Source organism: Hakea prostrata, chromosome 2 (genome assembly GCF_041222555.1).
Source record: "Hakea prostrata isolate BN-2017 chromosome 2, UWA_Hpros_2, whole genome shotgun sequence".
NCBI lineage: Eukaryota > Viridiplantae > Streptophyta > Magnoliopsida > Proteales > Proteaceae > Hakea > Hakea prostrata.
In genome coordinates this window covers 63285263-63298442 of record NC_142601.1, presented here as the reverse complement: position 1 = coordinate 63298442, position 13180 = coordinate 63285263, and the positions used below count along the sequence as shown (strand labels likewise).

General features: G+C 37.5%; 2 protein-coding genes across 2 annotated transcripts; one reads left to right on the top strand and one right to left on the bottom strand.

Moving 5' to 3' along the window:
• The first annotated feature begins 395 nt into the window (after window positions 1-395).
• LOC149025609 (ethylene-responsive transcription factor 12-like) lies at window positions 396-2197 on the top strand. The gene has a single exon (XM_089145810.1). It carries the CDS (start codon window positions 524-526, stop codon window positions 1022-1024), a length of 501 nt encoding a protein of 166 aa, XP_089001936.1. The 5' UTR covers window positions 396-523; the 3' UTR covers window positions 1025-2197.
• A 2306-nt stretch (window positions 2198-4503) lies between these two features.
• Window positions 4504-11760, bottom strand: LOC149025608 (protein yippee-like At5g53940). Its single transcript, XM_089145807.1, has 5 exons — window positions 11404-11760; window positions 9457-9500; window positions 7832-7940; window positions 5055-5110; window positions 4504-4961 (listed from the first exon to the last, which is right to left on the bottom strand). The coding sequence occupies exons 1-5, from the start codon at window positions 11497-11499 to the stop codon at window positions 4883-4885; spliced, it is 384 nt and encodes a 127-aa protein (XP_089001933.1). The 5' UTR covers window positions 11500-11760; the 3' UTR covers window positions 4504-4882.
• Window positions 11761-13180: the final 1420 nt, after the last annotated feature.

Below are 13180 nucleotides of genomic sequence, written 5' to 3'. Positions count from 1 at the left end.
TACTGATAATTTTGAGAATCTTTTCTAAACCAAAACGCAATTTGTCAAAACCTCTACGCGTTGTACTGTTATAACAGAGCTGATATCATATCACGCGTCTCATCTTCCTCTTCCACCGTCGCGTGTGAGAAATCACTGTGTCAGTAGATTCTCATGTCTGTATTATCGTTTGGGTATCATCAATTATGACGTGATGACTTTCTTTCCCATAAAGACTTGTCTTATCGATTAGGAAATGCTTTTGCTCTTGCTCCCCTAAGTTGGCCTCTTGCTGGCGTATCCCCTATTTGTTTTCTTTCCTTGTTAAGCTGGGTCTCCTCTTGTACCTCCATAAAGCACACTGATACGCTTTTTTTTCCATTTGGGGGCTCCACTGGCCGGCCGCCGAAGTCACCGAGTCACCAACCCTTTCTTTCGTTCTCTTTTTTTTCTTCTATTTCCTGTTAGTTTCCTTTTTGCTTCTTCTTAATGGGTTGCTTGGCCTCCTAGTTGCAGTAGCTTTTCTGTTCTGGGTTCTTAGACTATGGCTTCATCTCGTGAAGGTCACTACAGGGGAGTGAGGAAGAGACCCTGGGGAAGGTATGCTGCCGAAATAAGGGATCCCTGGAAGAAAACCAGGGTATGGCTAGGAACTTTTAACACACCAGAGGAAGCTGCTTTGGCCTACGATGATGCTGCAAGGTCCCTCAGAGGTGCCAAGGCTAAGACCAATTTCCCTTCGCCTGTCACCGGTTCCTCCCTTGACCTCAACCTCCCTTCCTCATCCTCCGATCAATGGCCTTCTGCTTCCTGTTCTTCTCGACCCGCTGGCCTTGTTCTTGGAGAGGTCTTGCAGACTCGCGTTCTGAGCCACCGCGAAGAGCCTTTGCCCAGTAGGGCAACCAGCGCAACTGAACCTGACCCTGCTGCTACTGCTAATGTTGCTGCTCACCCATTTAATGGGATGCCTAGAAGGGGTCTATCCATTGACTTGAACGAGCCTCCTCCAGCTCCAACGTCTTCACCTCCGTTCTGCTTTTCGTGAACGAATTGAAGAAGGGTTCCTCGTTTTCTTAAACAATCTCAGAAAATTTTGAAACTTCTTTTTCTCTTTTTGGCTCATAGGTGTATCTATGTTCTTCTCATTCTCTCCTTAGGCTAGTCACGGATCTCATGACGATCAGAATATGCTCTACGCTTGCATTACTTATCAAAAAGTGAAATGGATAAATTACTTGAAGCTCTAGCTAGCTTGCAATCTACCCCAGTAACTACTTTTCGCTTTCATGGAACACTTAACGCAAACAGCTGGAGATGGCAACTTCCCTGATCGATTCGTTAACGTCTCCATAGATTGATGTCTGACGCGTTTCTCATGATAACTCCTCCGCGTTGATGGAACACGTATGCTAACAGCTGGAGATGGAAATTCCCTGATCGTTGTGTTAACAATGTCTCCAGAGATTGATGTCTAAACGCGTTTCTCATGATAACTCCTCCAGGGGTTCAACTTCTTCCTGCGCATTAAGTCTGTCTCCTCCTCCTGGCAGTGACCAGGTCCCCCAGTGAATAACTGGACATGGGTTTTTCATGTTTTTGGGTCCACTGTGGAGGTTGTGTACATATGCATGTCGGCAAAGAAGAGTTTGAGTTCTTTGGTTGAAGCTGTTGTTGATGGTGAGAACTGAATCCTAAGTATTAAATGCACAGCATTTGTTGCCAACAGCCCAACACTCAATCTCGGTCGTTGCTGCGCATTTGTGCATTTGTTGAACCAGTAGTTGATGAGGTGTATTAGGGCATTAAAGTTGTGGGCCATTTCGAGTTGACAATTGAAGAAGTTTGGTCCAACTGTGGAGAACTCAGATATCTTTTACCTGCTCTTCGCAAGCTTTGCTGGTGATTTTTTTTTTGGGTAAAGCACTTTTCATTAAGAAGCACCTGAAAAGCACACAGGATTTCGAGCACAAAGTTCTCTGATTCAACAGGTAGAAATCGGACAACAAGTCCTACTGGTAATGGACAAGGCCTTCCGAGCCAAAAATTGGGCAAAAACATTCTTTTCTCTTAGGCAAAAAACAAACCATACAACTCACAAATTCAGTAAATAAGGTATGAATGTCATAGATAATAGATTCCTATTCCAACTGCAGCGCCTAGTCTTCTTCTTCAATAGTTCCTTTTACCTGCTCTTAGCAAGCTCTACATGTCATTTTACTTAATCCCAGTTTTGTTGGAGTTACTTCAGAATCTTAGTTCAGCTGTATTTTGTGAAATCATTTTGCCCAAATTACGGTGTTGGATAGACTCTTGTGTGCTCTGGGACCTGCAGATGCCTTAGTTGCTGTTACAGTTTCAAGGGTCAAGAGTCTGTGGAAGAAGTGTTTTGGACATGTATATAAATTGTCCCAGAACACTCTTGTATACATAGGGAGGTAAATGGATAGTTGAAAATTCGAATTCGAATTCAAATTCGTATGATTTAATTAATAATTGGATTTAAATTTGGATATATCAATTTTAAGTTGGATATTATTCAATTGGATTAGATATTTGATAGATAAAATTTGTATCGATTAAAGTTTAATTTTGAGAAATACATCATTATCTATTTATTAATATTCATTAATAATAACTAATTAAATTAAACTATCAATAGTTAATCTAATCGGATGTCGGATATTTGAATTACATTCGAATATTTTTTTTATCTGTCCAATTATTTTGAATTCGGATCAAATCTTATCCAAAAATTTGATTAACTAAACAAATTTGAATTTGGTCCTAAAATTACATATTCGATGGATATCGGATTCAGATTCAGATATTACCATATTAGAGCCCAATTTGATCCGTTTGATTTGTAGCTTTACCTTCCAAATTTTGGAAAAACTATATGATTCCGTTACTTTAAGGTTTTTCTTTACAAAAGTAATCATTTAGTGTCTTAATCAACAAAAGTAGCTAAAAGCCTAAAACTAAGTGTGGATTTACAAGACTAACTAAAAGTAGTGGTTTCTCATCCCTTTTGGACATTTTTGTCATTCACATTAACCACACTAAGGAGAAAAAATTACTATTTTGTCCAAAGGAGAAAAAAATATTTTTTTTTTTCATTCTCTTTCAACATTTGTATGCCCATGTTAATATTTTCTAGGGTTAAAATATGTGCAAATGGATGAAGATCGCTGTCTTAGTTAGTTTTCCCCAAGATTTGCGAGTGTAGGATATTAGTCGTTCATTGAACAATTATGAATAGCAGAATAAATCTTAAAATTTTTTTGGTAAAAGACAATAGATATTTCTTTAATTAAATTTAAAATCACGGTTAAGTTTGCAACCTAAGTTATCAAACGAAAGATACCAAACCAGAAAGTGGAGAAGCGTAGAATGACAAAAGAGAGACTCAGAGACTGTTGGGACCGTGCTCCTTCATATGCTAGGTGATCTGCAATGCTATTGCCTTCACCTACCATATGCTCGTCCCAGAGTTGTGAACCAAGGTGATTTCAAACTTTCTTGCTAAATCTACATTTGATAAATATGTGTTCCACATTAAGTGCTGAAAAGCCACCAAGTACATAGTCTTGTGGTAGACGGTAAGTAAATCTACACGAAGTAATTTGTGATGCAAAAATTTCTGTTTTGAGTGCTGGTTAGGGTTTCCGATACCTAGTCGATAGACTGAAAGAGACAAAAAAAAAAAAATTCTGAAGAGGTAAAAGGACCAAATAATTTCATCCTCTTTATGGAAATTAAGGCAAGACAATTTTGGTGATTGCTTGTGCATCTTTGATAACCACCGTCCCTTCAACATCTCTACATTTCAAGTTTTTTATTATTTGTTAATGATGGCTGAAATACTACTTAGTGTCGAAAGGGGACAAAAGAATTTCATCGACACGTGGATCCGATCCAGTTGCCAGAGCGAGCAAGTGCAACAAAACCCATCGTAGATCAGCGGTAGCCAGACACGCAATCACCTTGTGACATCACAAAAGAGAGATGTTGGGTTAGGTAGCGTTCTTACTTCTTGCGGTTGTTACCAGAGAACTAGAAATCGTGCGGTGCCTTCTTCGTTGTTGTCGTTTTCCCAGTCGTTTTCATTCTTCTTTCTAACACGTTGTTCACTTGTTCTAACCAAATCGCTATCTTCCAAAAACAGGCACGAGGGCGGTATTCCTCCCCTCCCTCATGTGGCGGACGACCGCAGGCAGGGAAAACGCGTCTGCTGGGCCCCAGCACGCAGATGCACAAGGTGAAGTTGCTAGAGTAGCCATCACGGCGATTTGTATACGGAACTGTAAGTAGATATATATATACATCAGCTACAGAGGAAGAAATGAATCAAGACTTGAAATCTTTCCACTGGAGATGGACCGCGTGAAAACAATGTCCATGTACTTTCAAGCATGAACCATTCATTATGTGTCTGCCATGATAACTACATTTCACAAACACAGAGAGACGACTAGTTCACAAAAGAAAGACCCACCATATGAATCCAACAGATATGTTAGCAAAGTAAGCTCGCATAGCACCTGATGGACTCATCCAAATCAACATCAAAAGTAAGCGTGAAGATCATGGTTGCATCTATGACAGAGGCACTGGAAATGCGTTTAACTCTAGTGCCTAGCCAAGTCAACATTAGAGCAAGTGTGAAAAGCGATGCTGAAAAACGTTCAATGAGATTAACCGATGTGGAATGAACTTCATAACAGAAAAGAAGAATAACATGCGGAGAGGAATATACAAGTTTTATTAGGTATAAAAAGACTACATGAGTACGTATGAAGACAACATTTCATACACAGTTTTTACTCGTTGCTAAGCATCTTCACCATTACTCAAAGATCACCCTATAATAGGACCACATTTTGTACACAACTGTCAGTAGTTGCTAAGCATCTTCACCTTCACTCATGGAAAGACAGGCATCCACACGGAACTCCGAGTCAGTTCCATCAAGTATCCTTCCTCTGTACATAGGCTCAAAAAAGTACGTCAGAGGAAGTGGGGCAAGGTAAACAAGCAGGAATGAGAACAAAAGGCAAACCAAGACACGTCTTTACCTTTCCAAAACAAATTTTCCTTCCTTGTACTTTTCGTTTGTATCATGTGCCACCACCTGGATATGGCAACCAAACCAATAAGTAGCTCATCTAAGTGACTAAATTTTGTATGACTCAAATAGAAAAACAACAGCAGCCAAACAAACAAGCCTGACACAGCTTTAAACTTGAGTACTTGTATTTCAGAATCAATAGAATTGAATGAAACTTAAAACCCAAACTCTTCTTATGTATTGGTAACCATCAGGCTTCAATTCCACCACATCACATATACCCTGTATCAGAACTCCCACAAACAGACTCTGGACTCTCTAACTCTGGCGTTAAAAGTTCCAGTCCTAGTGGAGTTTTCAACGTATCCTGGATATAAGAAATCCATATTCAGGTTTAAACCGTTGGAAGGAAAACAATGCAACAAAGGGTGACCATATAAGTGATTCGAGTTCCAAATTTAACAATTTGACCAATCACAAACATAACTGATAAGCACATTTATGTGTGAAATCTTAAGGTATAAAGCATGCATTTTACACACTAAGAGTGGAGCTACCTTGGGTTTTATGTTGTTTTTTCAGATTTTATGATTTTTAGAACATAAACAAATATCTTGGAGTTTTCGAGTACATACACATAAAAGATGTCTAATTCAATTTTTGAAGTCCGAAGAGATTTGAACAATGATGGGCTAGAGATGCGATTATGGGTAAACTCCAAGAATATCTTAGAAATAAAGAAGCCAATTTTAATCGACAGCAAGTTTAGTTAGGATTTTATTTTACTTTACTGTTTTTGAAAAAGAAAAAAATATTAGTGTATGTATAAGACCCACAAGTAGTCAAAGATTATAATCTTTTAAAACTTCCATTTTTTCATAAATTCTAGAATATTTTTCTTAATATATTTTTCTCTCTCCACCCACTTTCTATTTTTTATTACCATTTTTTTTTCTCACACTAACTCATTCCTTTCTTTAAATTTTTTTAATCTTTCCTCCCTCTTTCTTCGCCACGTTTTCCTAATTCAATATTTTGTTTTCCCCTTTTCTAACTTCCTCTTCCACTCTCTCCTTACATTTTCAAACGAATAAGTTGTCTTTCTTTATTTTTTTCTTATCTCACTCTTTATTTAATTATTATTATTATTATTACCTGTTTTTTATCTCCCTATTTCTACCCCATTCACCATCCCCTATAAATATTTAGACTTAAAGTTTCACTTTCCTTTCTCTTTAGTTTGTTAGGTCTTATCATTCTTTGAATGCTTGGTGGGTTCTAATTTTTAGATTCAATGTTTAGGTTCAATTTATTTTATGTAATGCATTAGTTATTCAAGTTGTTTAGTTTCCTTTATGCAAGTGTATTTTCTCTATTTCAATCAATGTAATTTCAATTTGGAGTTCAAATTCAAGTTTACAAGGATTTGTTTTTCTCTGGGCCTATCAACTGCAGATTCGGATCACTCCTGATTTGGTTGTTAGGGTTGGTTGAGATTCGAATCGACCAATTAAGGTTTGCTTTTTGTCACTCAAGATTTAAAGATGCAAGTAAGTAGTTTTGATCCGTAATCTTCTCTCCCCACTCCAAATTTAACAATTGGCCAATTGCAGACATCACCATATATCCACTCCTTGAGAGTTGAGACTAGTTAAATCATCACCCACACATTCAGAATGAAACCTGATACAGGGTGATTCAGTCAAGTAAGACCAAAGATCTGAACACCAACTGAAATAGTATAGTTTGTGCCTCATTCATGCTGTTGCTACCAACTCAGTAGTGAGAGAGGCTATGAAAGCAAACAAGCCTCAAACACTTGCCTAGAATCTGCACATTTATACATTCTTAAGTTAAAACTGGTGATGACCATCAGAGCCAATGTATGAGAGGGGACTAAAGACTCAACAGAACATGGGGTCAGCTCCCTAAGTAATTTCCTAGGACAGAGTAATATTTTCAATTAACTTAACCATCATTCCTAGCTGGTCTGTTGGCAAGGCCAAAGAGAAGTTCACATATATTACCATGCTGCAAGTCGAAGACTCTAAGCATACGAAACATTCAAAAAGGCACAAAACAGATGTATATCCTCTACATGCTGCATAAGACATATTTTGGCACTAGGCAATGACCTCTGCCTATAGAATCAACATACAGATTCTAATCCCCTCCATCCCATTTCTCTTGTCAACTCCAGCCAATGACTAAACGCCTTCCTTCTTTTCTCCAGCCAAAGTTTATCATTCCCAAAAAAAAGGCCCCTTAGTTCCAGAAAATGCAACTGATGCAGAATCAAAGTTTCAGCACAAGTGCGCTAAAAGGAGGACAGCCACAACCGGTCATTATCGTGGCCTGGTCTTCCTCCAAATCAATTTTTTTGCTGAAAACTTGATTCTGCATGAAATCCACAGCAATTACTGGGGAAATGGTTGGGTACAAGCTAGTTTTGTTGTCACTCAGAATACTGGGACAAGCAACATTCTCTGCAGGTTTTCTTATTGCCAATTATTGGAGTGGTTGTCTTGACACTGCAGACAAAGAGAACAGGATGGAGAAAGTTGACTGAAATACAATATAACAAAAGGTAGGGAAGTGTCAATCTGGAAAAGGATTGTCTCCTTTTTCTATTTAACTGGCCAGAACTTCCGGGGCTCCTTGGAGTTAGAAGACATTGATGGTAATAGACAAAGTCCATAAAGAGTGCATATGTTTGTTTCCAGAAGAAAATAATTTCAAGCATGGAGAGAGGGGGGGAAGGAAAGTGAGAGAGCAAGAGCTTACATATTTCCAGCCAACTATCTGTCCACAGCAGCAGCAGTATACATCACCTACAGTATGCATTCCGTAAAGCATCACGCGCTCTTCTTTTGGTCCAACTACGACATTCACCCTGAAGCAAAATATCTCAGTAATCCACTCTAACTAGTTATGCTAATTCAAGGCTTCACACTTTGAGTGACAGAGTTCAGAAAGCTGACAACACACTACAGATGTAAACTGAAACATAAAACCAATATTTGTGGATATTTAAGGTCTAAGGAGGTAAAGCCAACACATGACAGCAATGTAAACAGTTTCTGATTTGGTGCATGGATCAGCATAAAGTGATGAATAAGTATAATTTTAAATGGGTCAATGATTTGAAAGAAATCTTGCCCCACTTCCCAACCAAGAAGGGAAAAAAAGGCTTTAGATGGAAGCAAATACATGGAGCCACATACTCATTGCGTACAAGAGAGAGAATACCACCTGATAATGAACTAAGGCTCTTTTTGGTATCAATTATCATTGTCAATTATGAGAAATTTTCATTATTTTAAATTGTTTGGCATCTATTCTGAATTTTAGTTTTATTTAAAATAATAGAAAAACCTCCAAAATCCATAATGAACTTTTTGTCCATTATGGATTATGATGAGAATTTCATTATCTTCATTTGTGTAAGTTTACTTAAAGTTCTATAAGTAAGATGAGGGTAAAATAGTCAATACACATTCTTTTATAACAACCATACTTTTTCCTTCTTTTCTCACTTGTTTACTATCATTTTTAACAATCTTTTATCTTGACACCAAAATTATTTTCCATTTCATAATTTTTTTTCGATAAAATTCACCAAACCATTTTTCATTATTGACCAAAAATGAATTCTTGTACTTATTTATTTTAAATAGGCATAATAGAGAATGAGAATTGATACCAAAAAGAGCCTAAACTCCATTCACTAAATTTTTATGATAATTAGCTCCAAAGGACAAGTGGGAATAATCTGGTAACCTTGATCCTGTCTTCCGATCTCTACTTGACCAAGGAGAAGATTAGGTTTTTCTCAATCATACAAAGATTAAAAACTCTCCATCCAAATCCCCCACCCCCCCCTGCCACCCGCCACAATCCCTCCCTGTGGAGGGTAAGGAGACCCAAGGCTTGATGATGGATTGATCGATGTGGCTACTGGCTACTAGTAAAAAGTGAAGTTACTAGGACCTAATTAACAACTGAAATCACCAGAGAAATGAAGAGTGAGACTGAAAAAAAAAAATAAAGAATCACTAATAAGTGAAGCTGTGAAAAGTGGATGAAATAGTAGTGTTCAGGTCAATGCCAAATTATAGTATCAAAAAGTAGATAGCAAATATATTTGGGCTGCTTTCTTTTGAAATATGTCCACTTTCGGGCAATTATTCTCTGCTGTACGTTCATTCAATTGAAATGGTTAATGATCAAGTCACTCGAAAAAATAATGAAATGTAGGAAAAGAGGAAAAAATTGTGTGTTTATGAGTGCAATGGGATTCTTTCCCCATTTTGGGGTTGGGAGGGGGTGAAGAGGAAGGAAGAAACCATCTTTAGATACTCTGTGACCATAAAAAGAAAATAGCTTATCCACAACTACGAAGAACTCACACATTATTGAAAAGGTATGCCTTCCCCCGACGGCAACGGAAACCCTGGTTGACAAAAAAGTACAGCCCAATATGACAAGATTAGAATTTCAAGTTCAATTTAAAAACAATTAGAGTATCATAAAAAAATAAATCAAATGAATTAGCACCCTGCAAAGAAACAAGGCAACTACACTTTTTGCTCAAGAAACAGGCATGTACAATAAATAAATAAAAATGTCGACTTAGTAATCTTTTCTATGAATTCGTCATCAAAGAAAAGAAAGATAAAAAATATATGATCAGCTTGATTAAAAAAATTAAAGAAAGAAAGAAAGATAGAAGCTCTACTCCAATATTCCAGCATAACAGCATGGGATCTCCAGAAATTAACACCCATGCTGTCCATAGTTCATTCATTTACCTTGGTCATCACATTTGTGCAGAAACCTGATACAATAGTTTATTAACTCCTTATCTAGTTCATAAACTCACATGAATCACATACAAAGTAATTCTACAAGTAACCAGCTGTTTTCAACATCTTACCTGTTTAGGATTTAAAATTTCTTGGACATGGCCATGTGAGGTCTAGAGGAACTACGGATGTTAGTGCAAGTCCAGTTACAAATTTTAGACCTACTTATGGTTTCAGGATTTCTTGGTGATGGAGATGTAGTAGCATAAGGTGAGCTATAACCAGTATGTGGTTGCAAAATCCAGTGTACAGAATAAAATTTAGACCTACAGCAAGTGGAATGTGTGAGTTCCTTTTGTTAAAGATATTATGGCCTGAATAGTGTTTTGAGGTTCAAGAAATTGCAAAGATAAAGATACGACTCACCATGATAGAGCAGGTCTTTTTCACACTTTTTTTAATATTTATCCTTCATTTCAAAATCTATCCCCAGAAATACTTCTCTTCTTATGGCTAATTATTAATCAAATATTGTGATAGCCATATGCGGGATAAACAGGCTGGAACAGCCAGTTCATTTGTAACCTTAAAGCAAATGAAGCCACAGACCACTGAATATCATGCACTACCTCAGGTTGTAACTAAAGACCAGTCCCAAATTTGCAATCTAGTTTGGTTATCAAAAAATTGCATGGCCAGGAATGAAAAAATATATATATTTTTAATCTCCACTACTTCTAATGGCAGAATGATCACTTCCACCTATGAATTCTCTAAGGAACAGTTCCTATCTCTTACTTCGGTGGGCAATCACACCACTAAAATCTGATGATTGGCCATAGCACCATAACATTGTCCATGTGCGTTCCTAGAAAGTGTCCAAGTTGTCATGGCCATAAAGATATAGTTCAAGACAATTGACTACATTTTTGGATCATGTTGAATACATATGACTTTCATAGAATATAAATATTCATGGGATTCTGGGGGCGAGCAATAGGCAAAGAACAGAGCCACTGGATCACATCAATTGAAGCCAGTTATCACCTTAACATATCAAGAGCTCCATTTGTGCAAAGTTCCAAGGACAATAAGACATACTGAATCAAATTGTTCCCAACACCTAGCCGTTTCACATTCCTACGATCCTCATCCGACAATATATAAGCTTGAAACTTGTGTACTTTTCAACTCTTTGATCCAACAATTATCCATTGAGAAGTTCCACCTAGCTTCCGAACAAGAGTAAAAGGACTCAATTTTTTTGAACGAAAATTAAAAGGTCAACCTAGATGATCACCTGATAGTTTTCTATCGCTCACTTCAGTGGTAGCCTCAATCAGTTAGGAATCATAGATAACAAAATTCTAATAGGAAACCCCTTAAAACAATCCGTTCCATGGAAAGCACCCAATTACAATTAGTTCTCCGTGTCAGCCCTGACCCCCGCGCCCCAAAATGCTCCTTTTACCAGGGAAATATCATGAACTGATAACAATCATCCGAAGAAAGAAGAAAAATCGGAAGTAATTGGCGACAAGGAAGAATTACCTTGGAGATAAGGTCGTCAGCGAGAGCAAGGTGGCTTCTACAGAACTTGCACCTGTAAACCCTACCATCAAGTTCCACCAAGAACACCCTCCCCATTGCTTCTACTGAAACTGCAAACTGATTTTGACTCCGTTTGCAAAAACAGACTCCTAAGAAAAAAGACGAACAAACAGCTCCTTGAAAGTTGAATCACGAAGAAATAGACGATTTCAATATCCTCGACGATTCATTCAGAAGATATCATCTCAGAAAGCCAAATAACAGAGAAGACGATGCTTAGGTCCCATATTCAACAGCTTACTGGTCAGTAAAGGCTGTCAATCGATTCAGTTTCGGTGTTTCGGTCAGATTTAGTACGGTTAGACCGTAACGAGATTAAATCAAATCAATTCGAGTTGAAACCAGTCAGAATTGAAAATCAAATTAATTCGAATTCGATTTAGATAAGAGATGGGGGTAAAAACGTCAAAAAGCATTGGTGGCGTAGATCAGTAGGTGGAAGGGGTGACTGTATTGGTTATTTTGGTATTAGCGATTTTAATGTTGTCTAGTTTGGTAAACGCACACCGTTTAAGCTTAATCATGTGACTTCCCCGTAATAGTCTCGCACGCGGACTCCCGTCAACGCGCGACAGAGATTCCACTTTTCATTAATGGGATGGGATTCCGTTGTCCCACGTCAGTGTGAAACGAGTGAAATATTCGGCGCGAGACTGCGAGAGGCCGCATTGATTTGGTGCGAAATGCAAGAAATAATAAAGAAATTAAAAAATTAAAATTTAACATTGTGAAAGGACAAGATTATAATTAGGAAGTACTGCTGCCGTGACGCGCGGATAACGGCACGATGAAGTAACTACGAGTTGAGACGACCTTCTCACTTCTCAGTTCTCAGTGGGTCACTGGGTCCTAAGTCCGAACTGGTCTCTTTTCTAATCGTCTCCGCGTTCTTTTAAGTATGAGGGTACTTACGACCATCAGATCGGAATCTTCTAAATCTGGGCTTGCGGTGGTCGATGGACACGTGGTCAATTCATGAGCTTCGGATGAGTGAGAAATGAGAACCATGAAATGCCGCCGAGGTTGAAGTCATATCTTTGCGCACCAAATCAAAAAGATCCGTTCGCTTTGTCTTCTTTCTTCTTTCTTCTCTGTTTCTTTTTTTCATTGTGAAACCAGTCACAAGTAAAGAGGTCACAGACTCACAGGCTAAGGGATGAGAAAAAGAGAAAAATTTTAAAACGATTTAAAAAAAAAAAAAAAGCATAAAATCTGTAAAGGCATGTTTGGGAAAACGAATTGATTAACACTGGACATTTTAACCCCAAAAAATTAAAAAGACTATTACTGGATATTTGATAGTAGGAAAAAAAAATGTTGGGTTGTTTGTCAATAAATCATATCTATCATGTCAAATAGTTTATCATATTCTATTTATTATATTTTTACCGGTATTGTAACAACATCTCAACCTTTCACAATTAAAGAAAATGTGGTGTTTTTTAACCATCATTTCACCTTTTAATTGTAATTTTATGTAGCCCAAGGGGGAAGGAAGGTTTAGTAACAATAAAGATTTGAACCTATGATCTTCTTAAATTTAATGTCTCTACATTTAAAGATAACACCACCGTAGTAAAAGAACATCAACATCTGACCAATTTTTGAAGAAATAAAAAGACAATAATAAAAAGACAATAATACTTGTTCCAAAGAGAAAATACCATAATAAGCATACATAATTTCTCAATTTTCTTATGAATAACAAAAAATAAAA